General features: G+C 33.3%; 1 protein-coding gene and 1 pseudogene across 2 annotated transcripts in view; both read left to right on the plus strand.

Moving 5' to 3' along the window:
• DPYD (dihydropyrimidine dehydrogenase) overlaps positions 1–25008 on the plus strand; it is a 717845-nt gene that overhangs the window by 384226 nt on the left and 308611 nt on the right. For both annotated transcript variants that reach the window (XM_011380852.2, XM_023523771.1), the window contains one exon: positions 9680–9844. In XM_011380852.2, coding sequence (XP_011379154.1) covers positions 9680–9844 — 165 coding nt within the window. The remainder of the gene's footprint in view (positions 1–9679; positions 9845–25008) is intronic.
• Positions 19539–19656, plus strand: LOC111731927 (annotated as a pseudogene).

The following is a 25008-nucleotide window of genomic DNA, read 5'->3' on the forward strand; positions in this document are numbered from 1 at the left end:
ATGATGAGAATCAGCACTCTCTAAAACATTATTCAGGGCCATATATGAACAGTGGTGGTCATGTGGAAGAACATGCCAATCCTGAGTCTTAGATGGCTGACTCAAGAATATTTCTGCCTTCAGGACTGCGCCCTATTTTTTTCCAGCTTGATAGATGTTTTTTGTTTTTTGGTTTTTTTACTATAGCATGTATACAAAAAGTATATATAATTTAGATACACAGTTTAAGAAATAATAAAATGAATACCTTTTCTCTTATTTTATAGGATGAGACGTAGAATTTAAGACATTCCTGTTCCTTCGATACTCTGTGTTCCCTTCTCAATTATATCCCTTTCTCTTCCCTTAAACTTAGATTTTTGATAATCATTTTCTTGCTTTTGTATACATTTTATCACATACAGTATTACTCCCTTATCCACGGTTTTGCTTTTGGTGGTTTCAGCGACCCCTGTCAACTACAGCTCAAAATTATTAAATAGATAATTCCAGAAATAAATAATTCATAAATTTTAAATTGCACGCTCTTCTGAGTAACATAATGAAATCTTACAAGTCCAGCTCCATCCTGCCCAAGATGTAAATCATCCCTTGTCCAGCGTGTCCAGCTGTATGGTCTCCCCACCTCTTAGTCACTTAGTAGCCAACACGGGTGTCAGATCTACTGTCTCGACATCACAGTGCTTCTTCAAGTGACCCTTCTTCACTTATATTGTTATAATTGTTCTATTTTATTATTAGTTATTATTGTTAATCTTCTACTGTGACTAATTTATAAATTAAACTTTATCATAAGTATACATGTGAAAGAAAAAAATAGTACATATAGAGTTCAGTGCTATCTACAGTTTCAGACATCCACCGGGGGGTCTTGAAGTACATCTGCTGAGGATAAGGGGAGACGACTACATGTATCTTTAAACAGTATGCCATTAAGTTCTGCCTATTTTTGTACTTTACATAAATATGATCACACACTTTATATTTTTATTCAACTTGCTTTTTCTTGTTATTGTTCAATATTTTGTTTTTCACATCCATCCTGGTCGAATTAGCATTAGTTAATTCATTTTCTCTGCCATATACAATTTGCTCATCGTTTCTTTTGTTTGAAAATGTCTTTATTTTATCCTCATTCTTGAATTATAATTTTGAAGATATGCAATTCTCAGTCCACATTTTTTCTTTATAGAAAATTGTTTACAGTTTTCTGACTTCCATTGACACTGCCAAGAAGTTCACTATCAATTTGCTTTTCCTTTGTAGGTAGTCCTTTAAAAAAAAAAAAAATCCTCTGGTTATTTTTTAAATCTTCACTTTGTTTTTGGTGCTTTATTTACTACAGTGTATCAGTTATAAACATATTTCCTTGAGTTTGTGGGTGTCCCTGAATCTGAAGATTGGCATCTCCCATTCATTTTATTAAATCTTGGACAATATCTATTGAAATGTTTCCTCTCCCCATTCTCTCCATTATCTTCTTGTGACCTCCAATTAGATTTCTTCTTTAATTCTCACTATATCTTCCTTGTCTCTTTACCTCCAGGTCATGTTTTGCATCTCATTTGCCTGTGCTGTGTTTTCTGGTAACTGTCTCAGTTATATCATCAAGTTGACTAATTCCCTTCAACCATGTCTAATTTCTTGCTTACCCCAATCTATTAAGGTTCTTTTATTCCCAATTATTATTTTTTTATTTCTAGAAATACTTTTTGTTTATATTTTGAATTTTCATGGTAGGTTTTGAGTTTCTTATTCTTCCGATTATACATTCAAGTCCCTCTTTTTTCAAAAAGATTAAACTTTTATATTCTGTATCTGATAATCTCAGTATTTGGCTTTTTTTTTTGGTAGATCTGATTTAATAGTTTTTTCTTCCTACTGACTTTCACTTATGTCTTTTCTTCTCATTTGTTTAGCACAATTCTATTGTGAACCCACATTCCTTAGAAATTTATTTATGGGAAATTTTTAATACCTTATGTAAAAATTACTCCAGAAAGGGTTCACCATTGCTTCTACTACTTATTTGAATACACCATGACCAGGAGCCACTTTTAAACCACAGTTTCAACTTCTGGTGTTGGGCCCCACACAAGGTTGAATTCCCAAGGGAGGCATTTTCTTTTTTTTTTTTATCCAGGCTGAGTAGGACACATACCCTACCATTGCCATATGGTTATTTTCTAGCTTGCAAATCGAGAACATCACTTTTGATTGGTCCTACCTTTATGTGGCAGTTTGTAATCTACCAACCACCATGCTCTGGCCCTGACTTTGCTTCTTCACATGTTTGTAAGCCAGGAGAACTGAGTTCTGAGGGCTACTAGGGGCTGGAGAAACCTGAGGGCAAACATCACCCTACAGCTAGTTTGTCCTGGTGGATCTCTGCTTTGTTGTCATTTCTGATCTCCAAGAAATTTCCTTATTTGGACACCAGTAAAATTGTACACCTTTTGCTTTTGTCCAGTATTAAATGTGCTATATTGTGAGGGTTTTTTCTCTCAAAATATTGTTAACTATATTGCAGAAATGGAAAATTCCTGTCTAATTCTTTGAGATGCTCCCTTCCTTAAAAATAACCATTTTCATCTACAGTGGCATCTAAAATAAAATCAGAAGATTTATACAAGTTTTATATAAAGTTTTTAAAAATATATTTATCATTTTCAATGAAAATTCTTCTCTAATACTGGAAAATGATTAATAAATATTAGAACTTACACCTTCACAGCTGCTGTTCTGGGCCTTAAAAGATTTCTTCAAAGCATATCATGTGATCATCTTACAAGCAGGCCAGCAGAAATTTCTAAGTTAATTACAGTTTGGCAGAGTGTATCTAAAACCTCTTATCTGAACAGTGAACCCAATAATTTAATCAGTCTGTCTGTTGATTAATCACGTTCTAATCCATCTGATATCAGAACTGAAAAAGCTCTTCATCTGTTTCTTGTAAAACTTATCTCTGTGAATGCACAGCTGCTGTGAGCCATTGGTATTAATAACTTGAATAGGAGAGAACACAATGGATTCTCAAAGCCTGCAGAACGAGTTTGAACTCCTTAAAACAATCATTCAAGACTCTCTAATCTGACCCAACTCTTAATAATCTTCGCATCCTTATTTCCTGTCGTGCTCCCAGCCTCAGCCCATGCACTGGTAAAGACTAGTTGCCTGAACTCTTGTCTCACTTCTGCTTTGTTTCTGAAGTTGGTGAGCTATGAATGAATAAATATCTATTTAACAACTGCCACATATCAGGCATATGCTATATTATTTCACTTAATATCCTGTAACCTCTCTTTGATTTAGCGAAGCCAATTTGGAAGATGAGAATGTCAAAGAGCAAAATGAATTACTTTTTAGTATCCTCCTTACAAAGTTAGAAGCTCTTCGATAAAGGGCAAGAGGACAGACAAAGGCTATACAAGTCTTGGACCTAGAATTTTACCAGCCAAACATAAGTAAAATTTTAAAAATTAATCTCCATACTTGCGCAGTGTGAGATGCCAAAGTCTTTAAATGTTTGACACTATTCAAGAGATGGGGGACATTTGGCCCAACCTAAGCACTAAAACGCATGTGAGTAAAATTTGTTCCTTGACATATAATCGACATTCAGCATATTTGGTTTTCATTTATCGCTTTCCTTTTTAAGCCTAATCAGGTCGTAAATGATTTTCGTATTCATTCTAAAACACCATGCGTTTTTGTTTATTTTTTCTCTTATTTCTTCTACTCTCTTATTCTCCCTACATAGGGTTTCCACTGAGTCAGTTCAGCCCAGCCCAAGACAGATTGTGGGTACCCCAGGCCATTTCGTGTCACCAGCCTTCAGCACACCAACACATTGGAATTACAGATGTAATTTTAATCTAAAATGCGATATGATTTTAAAGCGTTCTTAGAACTTTGATCTCTCAAGGTTTGGGGTCACAGGAATAGGAAATAGAACACATTGGTTGATGTAAGACTATGAAAAGTTTCACTTTACTTTTACAGCCTTTTTCCTAGTTAATTACACTTTATCAATGTCCATGTAGTATTTTCCTCCGAACTTTCTAAGATGAACCGGCTAAGACTAATCCTGGTGCAGATTCTCCCTTCTGCCTGCTTGCTCAGCTTCCAATTACCCTGTCTTTATTTACATGACCATCTATGCGAAACCTAATTAATTCTACCCTGCTACAGGGAGTTAATTAGACAAGAGATGAATATCGAACCCAAGTTCAGCCCATCAGAGTCTCTGCCACCAGGTTTAAAATTGGGCCTGAGATATTATAAGTTTTGAGGAGTGATTGTACCCATAACTTGTATCTTGGGACCTGTCAGGTACCCGTGTTCCATTATATGAACTAAGACAGAAGAAGACCTTTGTAGGAAGAGAGAAGAATGAAGATATATGCAAACAGAAGCAGAAAGGAGGGACAGAGAAACATTCCTAACTGCATTTCTCTTCCTTGCATTATGTGAAATATTCATTTTTCTTTAAGTAAATATACTATATCACACTTTTTAAAATTTAACTTTTTCAAGCTGATTTTTCTTGCAGCTAAAATGAGACCCAATATATCACATACAGCAAAACATTAACTGGTCACTATTATTATTGTTGTTATTATTATCATTCATATCACATAAATACACCTGAATTCCAGTCTTGTCTCTAACGTTGACTAGAGCTGTGCAGCAGAGTACAAGTCACTTTAATTTCTCTAAGGCCCGGTTTTAGCCTTAGCAGCATGATGATAAAGTTGCGAATATCAAACAAGATGATATATGTGAAAGACTGGTGCTATAAAAATCTAAATTATTATTGTTTCTGCAAATTCAATGCCATTGTTTTTCTGATAATTTATCTTGTATTTCTAGGATAACATTGTTATTCTTGTTTACTGCATTTTCCATACGGTTAGACAGATTTAAACTTCCTGATGACGAATGGGTAAATTTTGTCACTGATTCAGGTTTTTGGGTGCTATCTTTATATAAGACATGAGGAGGGGAAAAATTGATGTAGTAAGAACTACATCAATTTAGTAAGAACTAAAATGTAGTAAGAACTAAAATTCTCATCCTACGCATTTTACCCTTCCAAAACAACCAAGTAGAAATCATTCTGACCATTATTAAGTTTATTTTTGAAAGTAATCAAATATTAATATACTTAGTTCATGAAGAAACTAAAATGCTAGAGAAACTGGGCCACTTTTAAATTTTATTTTACTTTTCGCTATTCCCAAGGTAGCAATATGTCAGATTTATAATAATGGAATCACATCATGAAACAGGATATTTGTTGTTAGATTTATTTGCAATGTGATTCTCCTCCTTTATGGAATAATGTATAGTTAAATGCCACTTATGTAGAAAGTGATATATTTTAGAAGACAATTTGTCATGCAGTGCATTTCATGTTTGAAATCTTAGCTTATAAAAATCAAATAATTAAAAAATTTGTTTGACAGAAACAACCAGTTCACAGCAGACTCTTGGAAATTAAAATGAAACATATGTCCCTAAGATTCAAGTTACAAGTTTTCAGGTAAACCAATCAAACTTTTGCGATAGCTTATAAGAATATTCACTAGGCTACCACAAATCTCATTAAACAGATTTCCCATCCTACCATGTGTCTCTGCTTTTTAGGAGTAAACCTGCTTTAAAATTATATTTCACTAATACTTTTCGAAAGCCATTCATTCCCAATTTCTCTTCCAGCATCTACCTAAACCAGTAGGTAACCACTCTCCTAAATTACTTTTAATATTCTCTTATATTTATATTTTGGTACAGAAATATGTTTCACTAAATAATATATTGTTTTGCTTGTTTTCTGTATCATATGCTATATATTTTTGCACAGTTTGCTCTTTTCATTAAACAACATATTTCTAAATCTGTCCCGGTATAGTAGCTGTGGTTCACTCCACAAATTTTATTTTGATTTTCATCCAACTTTTTTGGACCCCTATTCTTTTCCTCATCTCTTACCAAGACATCTCTGCAAAGTGTCCTTTTTCTGTTTATTGAGGTCATTGTGACTATCTTAATCCAGTAGTAACCATGGAAACACTATTTTTCTTTTTAGGATAAAAGAAGTTAAGTAAATGATCTTAAACAAATATAATCAGTCTGTTTACCATTTAAATCTCTTTTCTAATGCTGAAAAATCACTATCATCACTTCAAATGTTAAGAGGTCGCTAATACTCGATTGCTGCAATGGTAGTTACAATATCACATAAAGCAGAGATATCACCTAACCCTTCCTTATCTATAAACATCAATTTTTAAAAATCTGAATATTGTTAATGCACCGACGAGTAAAACTATTCATCTTCTTTGTTATAGAGAATGAACTCTTCTCTATTCTAACTGTTCTCGAATATGTTTATTTTTATATTAACTCCCTTAAGAAATGCTAATATAATTTAGCTGTTAAATATTAAAGCAAATTATTATCTTATAAAATCATATCCAAATTCTAGTATTCCCAGGTCAAAAGCTTTAGTAAGTTATTGCCCAATTATTGGAGCTCTAACTCTAATTTTATAAGCAAGGATAATTGGTTATATCCAAGTTTTCATTTATCTTTCACTTAATTTAAAAATTATAAGAAGCCTGAAGTCAGTAGAGAAGGTTTTTGATAAAGTAGTAGCAAATATAACTGAATTTGGGAAGGAAAACCTAGAATAAAATTTCTATTACTGACTTATCACTGGGTGACCATGAATTTTTGCACTTTAGCTGAATTTGGAATATGCTGAATTTTTAAATTGCAAAAATGGTAAAAACTGACTCATGGATAGTTGACAAGTTCTACATGGTAAGCATCTGTAATTAGGGCAGTTATTAAGAATCTTTTTTCTTTGCTTGAGTTAAAGAAAGAGAAAACTGACCTGTTTAGAGAAGCACTGCCTATCATGACTCAACATAAAAGCGTAAACAATCCCTATCATAAAGTGGATAAAATTTTCCCTTTGATTTGCCTTGTTCTTGTTCGATCTTGGTTAAGGAGATTATTAATAATCCTCCCATGACATATTTACAGTTTAACAATGAATTATAGAATATAAAAGTAAAATAACCCCAACATCAATAATAAACTTAACAGTACACAAAAGAAAAATCTGTAATGAATTTAAAATTTTAAGGTATCACTGTGGGGGCGGGGGCATTTTAAGAAAGAAGCATTTGCTTGACTGTCCTCAAATTAAATTGTCAGTTTATTAACTTTTTTGTCTATTGTGGGTTTTTGGACTAATCATTATTAGGGTTACTATAAAATAGGACATGGCTTAGAATTCCTGGACCATTGTATTTTTCCTTACTCAGTATAGGTGCGATTCTTCCGTTCTATGTCAATACTGGCATATTTTTTAAAAAATATTTTGAGAATTTTATTTTAATATAATGGGAATCCTTTGCAACCTTATGAGTTTTATTTTATGCATTTAAAAACATTTTTCTTAGGCTTCACCAGGGTACCTAAGGAGTCCATGGCACACCCACGAGGGTAAGATCTCTGCATTTAGATCCTCCTTCAAAAAACATTTGAGCACCAACTGAAAGCCAGACTAGAGCTAGGCATGTAATAGTGAACAAGATATAATTTCGTCTCTTCCAAAGTTTGTACTCTAGTGAAAGGTCCAGACAAGAGTATAGACAATCACAATACAGGGTGGTAAAGTGTGCCAGCTGAGGAAGGTATGTAGTGCTATGGTGGCATGAATCAAAGACTTGATGGCATTGGAGAGATCTCAAAGGGATCAGAGTCTAAGCTAAGACCTGAAGAATAGGCAGGAGCAAGGACCCTGCTAACACCTGAGTCAGTTTCATTGAATAAGCAGAAAGTACTGCTTTTAGACCAATAAATCACAAAAAGGCATTTAAAACAGGTGCCTCTTCATTTGTGGGACTACTCAGTGCCATGGCACGTGACTTGGTGAACTGAATATGGACTCTATTCGCCAACTGGCCAAGTTCTCCTGTGGAGACACCGTGATTCATCTAGGTGGAGGAGCAGCCGGAGTAGGGGAATAGCAGATGAAAGGAGGACCTCAAGGCTTAAAAGTATAGCTTTTCAAAATTGGGACAAAAAGAAAACCAGACTCATTTGAGTGAATTATTTCTGGAATAATCTTTACAGACCATGGCGCATAACATGAGAGTACTTACGGGTGAGCTGCAAATATATTCAGAGCATATATTTAAGCACTTACTAAGGTAGAAACTTGACCCAGTAAGCCTGAGCTTCCTCGAGTGACTGTACTTGCCATTTCTCCCATTAAGATCGTGTAACATGGTTTCATAATAGCAAATCAAAGTAAGGCTGGTGATGTTGCCCGCAATTACAATAGGAGTGGAATGGCTTAATTAGTAAAACGTTAACTGGCAGAATTCCTATAAGTAAAAATGTACATATTTAAAGAGGCTTATTGTAACATTTATACCATTTATTTTATAATATACTAATTCGAATGTAAAAGTGAATGTAAATTACCAGAAATTAACATGCAATGTGAAGAAAAGTCCTTTTATCCTCTGCAACTGTAGCATTTGGCAGATTCAGGAATAAATAATCTTTTGTGGCAAGGGTATGCCTTATCAAACATATGCAGATCAGCACTAATTAATGCTAATTAAGGTTTCCTGTCTGTCTAGTTGGAAAAACGTCCAAATGTTATGAAATCCAGTTAGTATGCCTATTACGCTAATTGTTTTATATGGGGTGGTTCTTAATTAAAATATGTAAATTGACCTTAATTGCTATATACTAATGGGGGTTCATGTTATCTCACTAAAAGTGACAAGATGGTGAGGAGGGGTACTTAAATGACTAATTCTGATAAATCCTTAACTAAATGACCTTTATTCGAAATTAATTTTAATTGGAAGTTGGCTGAAGAAACATTTTTCTTCTTTGTTTCTTTTTAGTTTTTAGTAATATAAGAATGTTACTTTTCTTTGTCAGTACAGCTATAGAAGCTATTGCAAATTGTTAATTACACTTAACAAGCAAGTTAATTTGACAGTTTACTGTTTATAGTTATCAGGAAGTTACTGATATCCTCATTTCAGTCTTGGGAAAAACAGGTTCTCATTGATTGTGAATTTATAGTTAGACTCCATAGGTAGGTTGACCTGGTTAGTTTGTTAGATAAGACTGTATGTTAAAGTTTGATGAGCCAGTAGTACTAATATGTACTCACTCGTTGGTTGATTTACACTGAAATTACTTTTCAGGAATTTTTTTTCCTTTACAAACATTAACTCCTATTGATTGGAATTAAAATCTCATTGGAGATACTTAGACTAAATAGACTGAAATGATATTCTTCCATTTTACTTATCACGTTTTTATTTATTATGTAATTGCAAACAAATTAAAATGTGTATGCCTAAATCTAGTGTAAATAAATTTACATGTTTTTGTTTTTTCACTATGCTAATCTCACAATTACAGGAAGTAATTTAAACAACACTAACAAATATTTTATTTTACTCTTTCATTTGGAAGTAATGTTCAACTGTAATTTAAAAAGTATTTTAGAAATTCATCTGTAAAAATATGAGAAAGGACTTAGTAAAATATTGTCATATGGAAATGAGCACAGAATAAAGATCATAGGTTTTCTTTGTCAAAAGGAAACTCAGTATCTTTACTCTTTCATCAGGACATTGTGACAAATGTCTCACCCAGAATCGTCCGGGGGACCACCTCTGGGCCCATGTATGGCCCTGGACAAAGCTCCTTCCTGAATATTGAGCTCATCAGTGAAAAAACAGCGGCATATTGGTGTCAAAGTGTCACTGAACTAAAGGCTGACTTTCCAGACAATGTAAGTGTGATTTAACATCTAAAACAAAAGAAGTGGCATAAGTTGGTGAATGTTTATTTAAACATCCAATTCATAGGCTTATAAATATTAATGTGTATAATATATTTTATTAAAGAATCTGCCAGTTGCTTTGCTGATGCATAGAAAGATAAAAAAGAAAAGATCTCAAGAACTCATAAAAATCTGCATAGTGCAAGGTTTTGTTACTTCCATGTAGATGGAAGAAGTATCTACATAAGCAGGAGGAAGAGAAATGAAATACTCATTTTATTAAGTTGGTTTTCACTGTCTGTGGCTAGTATTTATGAGGGTGATGACCTTATGAAGAAATTGCAGACTATAAATCATTTTAGATATAAACCAGAGGCAACAGCAGAATATCTTCTTATATTGTTTATTTCTATTTTTTTCAGTGGGAAATAATTTACCAAATAATTTTAACACCCTTATATTAAATGAATCAATGATCTTTTATAAAACCCTTTTTCTTTTAAAGTACTCTACAAATATTACAGTGAAATCAGGCTTACATGTAATAATAATTCGTTTCTTTATGGACTTTTGTATGTTGCCTGTAGTTTTTAACCTATAGATAGTATTTTCTCTGCCATAATTGGTCAAAGTTGTCCTCAGTGTTGTTGGTTCATTCTCTCTCACTCCTTCTCGCCCACACACATACACATCTCCCTCCCTCCCCCTCTCTCTCCCTACCTCTTTTTCCCATTTTCCCTCTCTCCCTCCTTTTCTGAATGAGCTGATGGTGATTTGAAGTTTGGGGCAGTGTGTGTGTTTAGGTTGTAGAAAAGAGTTTTCTACATTGATATTTGAAGACAAATAAGAACACTTCAAGTGTTATAATGATAAATATTTTAAAATCTAGTGACATTTGTGAATATTTACTCACAAACTGATAAAAGAAAATCTTACAAAGGACTTTATATGTCATATTATTGCCTAACCCATCGAGTTTTTGTTGTTTGTTTGTTTTAGAAAGCTCTAAGTGTTTCAAAATTACCTCTTCCCTAGAAACAAAATATATTAACATCGAATATAACTTGTCTTTCTCAAATCAACCTTTCAGATGTGAAGGGAATTATCAAAACCCATCTAAAATCTATAGCTTCTGCTTATTAGGAATTTTTCACTTTCTGAGCTTGACGTAATTATCTCTATTTTCTCATTATACAATCAAGTCTAAAAATAGTTATGTTGAGCTATTTGTTTTTCTAAAGGACACACGTCTTTTGGCAAACTTTTCTCAGAATGACAAGGGCAAAAAGTGGTCAACCAAAAAAGAATTAATATATTTTAAAGCTTGATCTGCAGTGTTAAGTACTCTGAGAGATACTGACTATGTAATAATAATAATAATAATAATAATAATAATAATAATAATAATGGGTGAGCACTATAGTATTCACTCTGTGCTAGGTATGGTTATAAATACATTATGAATTTTAACATTATTTAATCTTTCAACATCCTTATAAGCTAGGTACTATTATTTTCCACAATTCATAGATGAGGAAACTGAGACACACAGAGGTCAAGTAACATGTCCAAGATTATGTAGCTATTATATGATGAGGCCAGAATTTGAGCTGGAAATTTGCTTTTGGCACCCATCTTGTCCTGTCTAGTGTTCCCTCATGCATCTGTCTATATGGCAATATCATTTCATGCCCTTACAAGTTTAGTATTACTTTTTAATGCAACATAAGAATGATATGAAATATAATTTCCCAAATATTGCTTTAATAGTATTTAGAGAAGCCAATGTATCTTTAAAGAAAAATCCCTTTTCCTGAAAAATAACTCTTACCTGTGGCTTGTCTTAAGCTCATCTGATACGTTCTACCTTCTCTTGGGCAGTAAGTAATAAGATGTTATAATAATGGCCTCCAAGAAATGACAGTAAGTAGACAAGAAAACTGAGAAGAAGCGCTCGCTTTGTGATTCCACAGTCAAGTAGAAAGAAGAGACACATTTAAATGTTCTTTTCAATTTCCCTGGAAACAATTTTCTTCTCCTATAATGCTTTTCTTCTGAGAAAACAATGCATGCTTTTCTTGTTTCTAATTCTTTCACTATTTAGATTATGCTCATTGTTTGCTTTCTATGTTTTTAGAACTAATCTTTAACATTTTTACTCCTTAAGATAACATTTTAAATACAATTAAAATGGCATTCCCATTTGAACCCACAGAAATAACATGTGTGCACCTAGATAGAGTCATGCTGAGAGTAGAATCTCCCCCACTGTTTTGGAATTACTCTGACGCCAAACCCAATGAGCTGAATGAAAGACAGTGACCCTTCATTTTTCAAGTTTAATTATCACTCTCACTGGAGTTTTCCCACATCATTTTGAATGCTCGACTGCCACCTTTAATGACAGGGATTGGATAATTCAACTCACTATGGCAAATTCTAAGCAAGGGCTAACTTTTCTGAAAAAGAAATTGTGCTGGGGGGCATCGAGGTCTGTTAAAACCAGCAGCTAGTATCTGTTTCTAGAGAGAATAGGCACCAGGTGACCATGAACTAGAGGAGACAGCTGTAAGAACGTCTTGAATATAAAGGCATCGGGACCCTCTGAAATAGATTGTAAGGGGTTGTTTCTTAACTATCACAGAGTTGTACCAAAGCCTACACTTATACGAGACTTCTGTTCAGCTTTCAAGATTTCCTTTTATTTATCTGTGAATTAAATTTGGCACACTGATAATTGTAGTGACAATTTATTACTGAGTATTTTTGTTCCTAAGCTGTGATTTTACAATGCTTATTATGAAATGTACTGTATAATTAGGGCTTACAGGAATCAATTTTAAGTGAATCCCTTTATTCTCACTGCAGAAGCCTTAGAACTCATATACTTTAGGCTTCGGAAAAATTTTTACTAAAAAATACATGCTGCATTTTGTCTGAATGCGATGAATTAGCAAGCAAAGACTGATGTTTTCTATCATTCGTGGCAGCTAAAGTTAAGAGTTAGGCAAAAGCTAGGGAGGATTCAGCGGTGAATCAGCTGGCGAAGATAGAAAAGGGAGTTGGCGGCCTTGTTAGAGAAACTGATAAAGGAAGAACAGTTGATATGTAAATATACTTCTATTACAATACACCTCACCTCTACTGATCTGCTTTCTCATTTCATTGCTGAGAGGGGAGTGTTGCACCCTTTAGTTCAAAGTGACTCCAGAGAAGTCCTTCTTCATCAGGATTTCTGACCTGCAGCCTGTAAACGCAAAGCTTTTACCCTTGTGTGCGCTGTGGACGGCTTAGGCGCCCTGGTGGAGCCTAAGAGCCTCTTTTCAGAAAAATGTTTTTAAACACATAAAATAAAATCCATAAAGTTACAGAGTGTTCTCATGATGTTGAAGTTCTCAAAATATTTTTTTAAATATGTGGTATAGTAATATATATTACTCTTTAGTAAGGGACTAAAAACACAATCTAGTGACAGATCTAATAACTACTGCAGTTTTGACATAATGGCAACTGTAAATGACACCTTGAGATGTCTGCAGTGATTCTACAATGATTTTCCATGGTTTTTGTTGATGCAAAGTTACAGGTATTGACAGAGCTACTGTGGTTTATTGCATTTATGGTTGAGGAAATGCTAAATCTCAATGGGAAGTTAGTGAAAATAAAGGTCTAATTCTTTTTCCCATTCAAGTTCATAAATTTCCTATATTCTATCAAGGGTTCTATAAGCCTTGGATTAAGAATCCGTGTCCAGTAGTTCTCAATTCTGGTTGCTTATAAGAATCTCCTGAAGAACTTCAAAAAGAGTATTTGTGGATAGGCCCTAGTTCAATCATTTCAGAAATTCTAGAATGGATCCAATGAATATATACCTATGTGTAGGTGTTTATATAAGTACGTATGTATGTATATATATATTTTTTAAATAAAATTATCAGTTGATTTTACTGCATATACAACCAGTATCATTCATGAGCCTTGACATATATCATTAAAACTCTTATATCAGAACTATTTATTGGGAGCTTTTTGTATGTACCAGAAACTATACTAAATAGGAGAGATTTTCTCCTTTCTACATATGAGGAAACTGATGTTTAGAGATATTGCATGAACTGTCCCGCCTCGCATGGCTAGTAAGTGAAGGCAATGGGACTGGAAATCTTTTCATTATACCTTGAAGAAGTATTCCATTTGTCCCTAAGGAATCTGAGGAATTAAGAATATATGGTATTCCAGTCCTCCCTTGCCCATCCACTCAGCTGGACCAGTTATATTGCACTGTCTTACCTGCAAGTGCTCAAAAAAGAAAACAAAATCTTTTTATTTAACAAAGAAAAAAGTTCTGTCTTCAGCCAATCATGATTTTCTCATTAGTCCCAGTGCAGGACATTTCATAGCCCAGTTTTTACTGCTTTGCGTGGAGGTAGCTGTCTACAGAAACAATGTCAATGACTCAAGGTGGACCTTAGTCTGAATTGCTAGCTGCTCCCATCGTAAGGTCTGCATTTGAAAATAGGGAAGTCGAGAGATTGAATCAGGTTTAGGTGTCCTCCAAGCATGAAAGATGATCACTACTATTCAGTGGATGCTCATCACCCCGTGACCTCTGCACTGTCTTACAGGTGCCATGAAGACTAACTCAGCAGAAGTGGGCTCCCTCTTTTTTCGGAATGTTTACAATTAAGTCTCACTCATTAGAAATGGGCGGGGGCGGGGGGAGGTTAGTTACTCAATCTGTTTAGAAAAATAAAACTTAGTAACAGATGAAACTACAATATATGTATTTTTAGGCCATAATGACCAGAACAGGATAACTTTTGTTTTGTTATCTCAGAGCTTGTAAAGCACAAACATCACCTTAGCTCTCCAGTCTTCATTTCCCAAAAATATTCACCAACAGGGACATAGCATCCGTGCCCAGGAGGTGCTCTTCCTTTGCTCCCTCTGGAATTTTTTGAGCTTGTCAAGTCCCTGTTTCTGTCAATTTACACATCTCCATGTGGATTTATTTTAAATAAAGTAGAAAACTACTGGAGCAGATATTGAAGGGAAGGCTAGTGTATTCCCAGGAAACTCTTCCCTTCTTTACACCAGAGTGCAAATAATGATTTTCTAACATCATTCATGAATTCTAGAGGGCATAGATACTTACTTACTAACCTCTCTTTTTTGCTAAAATCCAGGACTTTTATCTCGTCACATTATTTTATTGATGTAATGTAATTTATTTTTACAAGTTCCATCTATTCTACAAAAAATAAAAATAAAAAGGCATCATAATAATAGACATTTTGAAAGTCAGTATGAGGGGAGGGGAGTCAAAACAGTCCATGCTCAGTTATCCCAACAAATCTCTGTTTTCACTTTCTGGTATTAATAGAATCTGTATGCTAAAGGCATAGGGTTTAGAGCCAGGATGGGTTTGAATCTCAGCATCTTCTCTGACTTGCTATTTATTGACACTCTCAGCCTCAACTTCTTCATCTGTGTGATAACAGAACCTACCTTCAGAAGTTGTAGCAAAGATAAAATGCAATATTATATATAATGTGTTTGACACATTACAGTTATTCAAGACTATAAATTATATTGCACAGAATACCTTTATTCATTTAGCTTTTATTCCCATGTAAAATGATAATTTGTTTTAATGAAATATTCTGAGAGGGATATTTGGCAAGTTGAAGGTAACAGTATTTTTATAATTCTTGAAATATATCACCCAATTGATTTTCAAAACGTGTGCGAACTAACAGTTTATCTAAAAGGCACTATTTCAGAAATAATTACCAATTAAAAAATTAAAGACAAATATACTAAATATGCTTTCTAGTGATTTTTCTGAACTTGAGTTCATTATATGTCACGTAGAGTGTAAGGTCTTCGGAGTCCTTGTCCAATGTTTTATTCATTATACATCCTTGCTTTAATATCATTCATTTATTTGCCATAACAGCTTCCAATTAAAAAAAAAAGACTTAAATAATAACAGTTATTTTCTTGGTATCAGCATAAAAGCAAATAAAATTAAGAGATGTTTAATTCCACAAAACAAGAGCAGCCTAAATGAATCGGAATACATAATATAGCTTGTAGTTCTGTGACTGGCTTCATGTAGTCAAGTATTTTCTTGAGATAGGATGTTTCTAGTTCCTTAAAAGAAAATGTTAGTTGCAGCCTACATGGGGTAATGGGGACTGGATTTACCCTCTCAACAAAAACAGCAACATCAAAAAACTTATAAAATATATGAAACAACAGTTTTGAACATCTAGAACATCAGTAGATAAGGACAGTCACTAAGAGATGGAAAACAAAGGCGATGAGCTCTGCCATACCCCCAATAAGTTTCCAGGCTGCATTAAAGGAGCAGAAACCAGAGATCTTCCTGAGTTGAGGAAACAGAGCTGAGAGTTCAGAGAGACCTAAGGTGACTAGACAGAGTACCAGACAGAGCACCAGAAAGCAGAGAACCTCATTCAGAGAGACCACCAGAGATCTGCAGAAGGTCGCTCTTAAATTCAGCAGAGTACAGATCTGTTCCACACATGTGAGTAAATTAGACACACTGCAGAAAGAACTTTCTGAGTGCATTGGCGGGACTAGTACCCAGTTCTTACATAGATCTGGAAATAGCGACTCTTCCTGCCAGCCATACTGAAAAAACCCTATGATTCACAATCAGTCATAGGCTGAGCACTGCTTTGCTCATGCCAAGCAAACATTAAAAGCCAGACCTGAAAGGATCAAAATGTTTCCAAGTAGCTTAACTGAAACTCAGAACAATGTGCAAGAATATTTATAAGAATACAAAAATATCTAGTACCAAACAAGATAAAAATTCAGTGTCTGGCATCCAGTTAAAAATTACATAGTATGTAAGGAAGTAGGAAAATATACCCAAACTAAGAGAAAAATCAATTAAAACTGTGCCAGAACTGATGCAATGTTAGAATTAACAGGCACGTACATTAAAACTGTATTACAACTATATCCCATGTGTTCAAAAAGTTAAGAAGTGAAAGATCGATAAACCTAAGTCAACCTTGTAGACACGAAGACTCCAATGAATGAAATGAAAAATATACTGAAAGTTATTAACAGCATAGTAAGCACTGCAGAAAAAATGATTTATAAACTTGGAGATACAGCAATAAATACCATCCAAAGTGAAACACACATACACACACGTGCACGCGCACACACACACATACAGAGAGGGAGTTGGAGAGTAAACGTATGATTAATGAGCTGGGGACAACTTCAAGTAACTTAATATTTTCTAGCATTCCCAAAATTTGAAGAAATAATGGCCCAAACTTTCCCACTTTTGCTTAAAACCACAAGCCCCTCTCCAAAGCAAACAAACAAAACAAAACAAAAACACATCAAGAAATGTGATGAATTTCAAGTGTAGGAAACATGAAGAAAATTACACCAAAGTAGTACATTATAATCAAATTAATCAAACCAGTGATAAAGAGAAAATCTTAAAAGAAGTTAGAGACAAAAAAAAAAATGTTCCATACAGAGAAATAAACATAAAGGTTACTGCTATGATTTATCATCAGAAACAATGCAAGCTAGAAGATAACATCTTTAAAGCACTGAAACAAACAAACAAAAAAACTGTTGAACTAGATTTGAAAAGTCAGCAACATAAACATTTTTTCAAACCCACAAAGACTGAAAGAATTCATCACCAGGAAATTGGTACTAAAGGAAATATTAAAAGAAAATGTTGTAGGTAGAAGGAAATTGATGCCAGGTTGAAATATGCATCTAAACAAAGGAATGAAGAGCACTGGAATTTGTAATTACATGGGTAAATATATGAATTTTTGTTATTACTTAACTCGCTTTAGAAGAGAATTGGTTATTTAAACAAAAACATAAGATAGTGTGAAGGTTTATACCATATGTAATGATAAAAAGTAGGATAATAATACAAAAGTTGTGAGGAAGAAATGGAAGTATAGTACTATAAGCTCCTGAGACCTTGTGTAAAGTGTTATGTCACTTGAAGGTAGACTATGATAACTTAAACATGTATCCTCTAACATCCACTAAACAACCACTAAATAATGTAACAGAGTTAAAGCTAAAAAACCAACAAAAAAAAAGTATAAAATGGAATCATACAAATACTCAAACCAAAAGAAGACAGGAAAAGAGAAAGGAGGATTAAAAAGGAGATGAGACAAATAAAAACCATATAGTAAGGTCATAGAGTTAAACCAAAGAATGCCAATAATTACATTAAATGTATATGCTCTAAACACTCCAATTATAAGGCAGAGATTTTGGGATTGGATAAAAAAGCAAGACTCAACTGCATGCTGCTTTCAAGGAAAGCAATTTTAAATATAAAAACACAAATAGAAAATTGAAACAATGGAAAAATAAATACCATGCTAACTCTAATCAAATAAAATCTTGTTATATTAATAGCAGACAAGGTAGATATCAAAGCAAAGAATATTAACTGGGACAAAAAAGATCATTTTATAATGATGAAATGGCCAATTCACCCAGACATGATAACAATCCTAAGTGGTTATGCACTTAGTAACAGCTTCAAAATACATGAAGCAAAAACTGATAGAACTACAAAGAGCACTGAAAAAAATCTCACATTTATAGTTGAAAATTTTCATATCTGCTTGTCAGTAACGAAGAACAATAGAATGAGGCTGTTAAAGATTTGAAAAAACATGATCAATTTATCTAATTGACATTTATAAGACATATCATCCAATGGCAACAGAATACACAGTCTTTTCAATACATATATAACATTTACTAAAATAAGCATATTCTGGGCCAAAAAGAAGTCTTAATAATTTTAAAGAATTCAGATAGTTCAAGATTTGTACTCTGACTACAACAGAATTAAATTAATAAACAACAAGGATATATTTGTAAAATCTCCAAATATTTAAAAATTAACTAAATACTCATTGGATGAAAGAAGAAATTATAATGGAAATTAAAAGTATTTTGAACTGAATTAAAATTAAAATACAAAATATCAAAATTCGCAGTACGCTATAAAAGCATTCCTTGTAGCAAAATTTACTGCACCCATGGCATATGTCAGAAATGGATACAGGTCTCAAATTAATGATAAACTCCACCTTTAAAAACTAGAAAAAGAAAAGCAAATTAAACTCAAAGTAAATATAAAAGAATATAAGATCAAAGAAGGAAATTGATGAAATGGAAAACAGAAAAAGAAAAAGAGAATATTAAGAAAGGTAAAGCTGATTTCTTGAGGTGACAAAATTGATAAAACTTCATCAAGATAAAAGAGAAACCCAAATTACCAATATAGGGAATGAAATAGGTAACACCACTGCAGATTCTGTTACTAAAAGGAACAATTTTATGCAAATAAATTCATCAACATGGGTGAACTGGACAAATTTCTTAAAAGACAAACTGTCAAAACTTAATTAAGAAGCAATCAATAACAGAGAAATCGAATTTCTATTTCAAAACATTTTTATAAAAAAACTACAGACCTAGATGGCTTCATGAGTGAATTATACCAACCATTTAAGAAGGAATAACACCAATTGTACGCTTATTCTTTCAGAAAATTAAAATAGAGGGAATATATCCCAACTAAATCTATTTGGCTCATATGATACCCTGATACCACAAGTAGACAAAGACAGAACAAGAAAAAAAAACTGTGGTCTACGGCCATGCTACCGTAACACACCCGATCCCGTTTGACCTCGGAAGCTAAGCAGGCTCAGGCCTGGTTAGTACTTGGATGGGAGACCCCCTGGGAAGACCAGGTGCTGTAGGCATTAAAAAAGAAAAGAAAAGAAAAGAAAACTGTGGATCAGTCTTCTTCATGAGCACAGACACAGAAGTTCTAAACAAATTTTAACAAATATCATCTAACATTATATATATAAAGAATTAATACATCATTAGGAAATGATTCCAGGTTGGTATAACACTTGAAAATAATGTAATTCTCATAAGTTACAAACTAATAATAATAATAATAACACAAACTATATAATCAATCTGCATGACTCGAACAGAAAGACATTTGCAGAAATCCAAAAATCTATTCTTAATTTTTAAGAAATCTCAGCAAACCAAAAATAAAAGGGTAATTCTTTAACCTGGTACAAAGCATTAAAAGCAAAATAAAACCAATCCTACAGCTAACATCATAGTTAATGGTGAAAGACTGAATGTTTTCTTCCTAAGAGAAATTAGATAAGGGTATCTGCTTTCACCACTTCTATTCCACACTGTGCTAGAGTTTCTATCCTGTTCAATAAGAAAAGAAAAAGAATAAAAGATATGCAGATTGCAAAGGAAGAAATAAAACTTTTTATTTACAGATGACATGATTGTTTATGTAGAAAAATCAATTGTACCAATAAAAACCACTTCATTTACTAAAGCAGAGAGCTAGCCTACAGTGTGTTGTTTTCAAATTCCGTTTTTCAAAATGTTTCATTAAAATACTGTTTATCTTCATTACTAACTTTTCTTGCACTCCCTTAATTGTTCACTCCAGGCAAATGCCTAACTCATCTCATCTTGGTCTAGGCTTGCCAAAATATTACTTTAAATAATAAATGAGGTTAGTAAGATTGAAAGATACAACATCAACTGATAAAAATCATTTGTAATTTTTATAGACTAGCAATAGACAATTGGAAACTGAAATAAATATATCGTATTATATTAATATATTAATAGCAGTAGAAACATGAAACAGAAATAAATCTGACAAAAGATGTGAAAGACACGAACAGTGAAAACTACAATATATTGCTGATTGAAATTAAAGAAGACCTAAATAAATGGGAAGTTATACTGTGTTCAGTGCTCAGAAGAGTCATTATTGTTAAGATATCCCCATATTGATCTAAAAGCGCACTCTCAATCAAAATATTGGCACGATTTCTTTTTTGGTAGAATTTGGCAAACTGATTTTGAAATTTATGTGAATGTGCATGACATATAGCCAAAACAATTAAAAAGAACAAAATTGAAAGTTTAAAACTATTTGACGTCAATACTTATTTTTAAGCTACAATAATCAGGAAAATGTAGTGTTGACATAAAGATAGATGGACAAATAGATTAATAGAGAGGAATTACAAGTCCAGAAAACAACCCACAAATTAGTTATATGAACAACTCATTTTTGACAAAGGTGCAAAAATAAAATTCAGTGAACAAAATAGGTACACTATTTAATAAACAACACTGGTAAAATTGGGTATCCACATGCAAAAAAATGTGAATGTTGAGTTGTATTTGACAGAATATATAAAAATTCATTCAAAATAGTCATAGACTTGAATGAAAAACTTAGCACTATAAAACTTCTTAAAGATAACATAAGAGAAAGTCCCTGTTACCTTAGGTAAGGCAAATATTTCTTTGATACATACCAAAAACATAGTCCACGAAAGAAAAAAAAAGATGAATGATTTCATTCAAATTAAAAGAAGTTTGCTCTCCAAAGCTATTCTTTAGAAAATTACAATATAGACCACAGGCTGGAAGAAAATATTTGCAAATTACATATCTGATAAAGGATTTATTTTCAGAATATTTGAAGAACTTTCAAAATCTATCTAACATATAAACGTTATGTAACATCTGGCATGTATAAAACTATACTTTAATAAATCTGTTTTAAAAATAGGCTCAATTTAAAATTATAATAATCTTTTTCATGGGCTATGTCCTGGGAATTAATTCCAAGCTGGGTTGAACGGCTAAGTTTCTGTCACCCAGGTCCTTAACCCTTACCCCACTACCCAGGCCACCAGGTGATTATTACCTTCGACAACATTATCTAGCATTTTGATCACATTGACTTTGATACTGAGTTGTGGGAATTAACAGGAGGTTAAAAATGACTTTATGCAGTATTAAGAAACAAAAGAAATGTTGGGTGGATTTTAAAGCTTTTGCTTTGTGAGAGATTAAAATTCTAGTAATTCATGTCATTCAGTAAAGGAAAAATCTTAAGAAAATCCACCAAACCTTTTAAATAGTCACAGCATACGAGCATTAACTGCCTACACCATTTCTTTTCTCAAATTCCCTTCACTTCCCTTCATTTCTTAGGCTGCCTTTTGGATAACAATATTGTCTCCTCAGTTTGTGGCAGGGAACACACTGAACCATGTGGGAAGAGACCCTGGGGATGGCGATGATGCATTGAATTTAGACTTTTTCTTGGTATAAACTAGCTGATGAGAGGGGCAATAGAAACAATTTATAAATTGCAAATATTTGCTACATAACCAGACCGTGTCATAAAATGAGACAAAGTTTATATTCAAACAGCTAAAGAGGTTTTTTCAGTGGGCTCATTATTTAATACCAATCTGGTAATATTTCATATCAGCGAGTGTTCTGTTTCATGGAGAACTCAACTCTAATGCATTCTTCTCTTAAAGTATTAGAGAAAACAGGAAAGAGAAAGTTTATCTCCTACTTCTCCCTTTCTCCCCTGACCAACCCACCCTGTAAGCCCCTAAAATGAATCTTTTTATTTTTCTTTTTTTTTTTATCTTGAAGGGCTTGTTTAATCTGTTAATTGAAAAATCATCTTAGAAAAAAAGCACCACTATTTTATGCGAGGCTTAAAAGTAGGTAATGTAAAGATTGTTACTAAACATAAATGATAACTACAATTGCATGTATTACATCAACTACTTATCCTATTTTACTCTTTTTTTTTTTTTTTGGCTTGCTGATAATGACAACCTTTTCCCCCCAGCTTCTTTTTTTGCCACTAGGCATTTTATTCTTTTACATTGTACCCTACGGGGAATATGCCAGAGTTTTATTTTTCACAAGAAACTAATTTCATATTTCTCCCTTAGGTCTTCGAAGACATTTACTTAAAAGCATTCTCTTTATTCTTTAAGATAGATTTTTTTTTTAAGTAAATACTTAAGAGTATCGTTTTAAAGGTTTGTATGCTCTAATAACTGTTTTCCTTTTTAAACCATTGTTTATGGTTGAATAATTGATTCAGTTTAAGCAGAATTTAAGGCTATATTTGTGACACACAAATATCATCTAATTACTCGTAAACCATTTAAAAGGAGACTGGTCATGAAGACACTGGACAACTCATTTAATCACCAGGCAAACGAACATCCTTATATCACAAGTGAGATAAACTTTGATATAACAAACATGTATACAATGAACTTTCTAATTTGCTGAAAACTGTACTGTGTGGGATATGTCTTCATTTTAAGAATCAAAGTTATGAAAATGCACACTAGTACGAGGGCTATTTTGGTAAGAATATGTATTAATGCAGGCAATCTGTGACTGTTTAATAGCAGGTAGGGAAGAATTGATGAATGAAATTCATCAGTAAAGATACAACAAGATTGTTACTAGTCTCTTCTACTTTTCTACCAAGAGTGAATTTCAGAACCACATTAGAGAGAAAATGGAGGGTTTTAAAAAAGAAGGAAGAAAAAGAAAAAACATATCTTTTGACAGTGAGCTTTTGCCCAAGGCAAGCCCCACATCTCACGGGAAGCAAAAGAAGCAAAGGTTGACAAAGCGGTTCTAAGAAGTCAAAACATAACAACTTATTAATTTTGTATAGCCATTTACAGTAAACAATTTGTATTTCTCTGAGTTGATCTCACAATAACCTTGTAAGGAAGGCATGAATATCCCCATCTCATATTATAATACAGTATCTAGATGAAGATAAATAATTTCCCGAGGATATTTCTCAGACTGTAAGTGGTAGAATTTCACATTGATAGCAGAACATCTGATGTACACATACTTACACAGAAAAAAAAAAATGTTTTAAGTCAAGCTTCAGAGTACTTAAAAATTCACGTATATGATTCACTTTTTATCTTCACCTGGATTTCATTTGCCTTCTGGTGGAGGTGCTAATGAGTAGAGAAATGGGAAAGGTAGTCAGCCAGAGGGAAGAGAAGAGTCAAAGACCTAGATAATTCACAAACTGGAAAATGAGCTCCTAACTAATCAAGACTGGATTGTAAATGGGATAGAAAGAATTTATGCATCCCTGGTATTGGCCTGAATAGCATTTGTACCCAATCCAAGCAAAGTATTTGTGAATTTCACAGTTGGCTATTTTTTCCTCCCTTTGAGATTTTTTTTTCCTGAGCTAATTATCCATTGTGTACACGAAGCAAAGAAATAACATTAAAGTCATTTTTGAGGTGAATATTTCACTTTGCATGTTGTTAAAATGCCTAGAAAATTAATAAGGAATGAGTTAATTTATTAATACAGCTCCTTTGGGGAGTTTCTGATCTATATACTGATCACCCAAAAGGAAATTTTGTGTAATATTTTATTCATGCAAAATTTAAGGAGGTAACTAGATTGACTAATCTTTCCATAATAAATAATTTAATTTAACTTTGTGCTGCTTTTTGCATTTTAATTTTTTCATAATGTGTCCTTTAAAACCCCCAGTATTAAAATGTTCAGCATCTGTTTTATGCTAGATTTAGTTTAAATTTTAAATATAGTTATGGCTCTTGGGTTATAAAGTGGGAGGAGATGTCTTAATATAGGGAATGAACACATTTACAGACTTGAAAGCAATAAGTTCTTAAATTATCATAAACGGTGTAGAAATCAACATGAACAATGACATATAACACTATGTAACAATAACTATTGTTACCCAGACTGTAATTACAATTCAAATACTTTACATTTCATACACTCTCATACCTACTATTCAACTCCAGGGTTCTGTGTCATGTTTTATGACTCAGTGGTCACCTTATCTGTGCTTAAGACCTTCCCAATTCAAACCCAGATAGCGGTGATAGATACAATAAGGTTAGGTTAGATCCTGACTTTGAAATTCAGGCAGGACTTCTAGATAGGATGCAGAAAGCCTGAGGAGATTACCCCTCCCACCCTAATCACCAGAACGAGTCAGATAAACTGCAAAATCAGATTTTTAAAAACCAATGAGGGATCTAAGAATGCAAATTAACCTAAGTGAACTCAATTCCAGAAAGCCATAAGCTCTTCTTAGGAGCGAAGAGACTCATGACTGATTTGTTCCCTAGAGGAATGGTGAGAGGGGAAGAAGGTCACCATAGAGAAACCAGTACAGTTTTAAAGAACATTTAATGGATGAG

This window comes from Pteropus vampyrus, unplaced genomic scaffold (assembly GCF_000151845.1).
Source record: "Pteropus vampyrus isolate Shadow unplaced genomic scaffold, Pvam_2.0 Scaffold410, whole genome shotgun sequence".
NCBI lineage: Eukaryota > Metazoa > Chordata > Mammalia > Chiroptera > Pteropodidae > Pteropus > Pteropus vampyrus.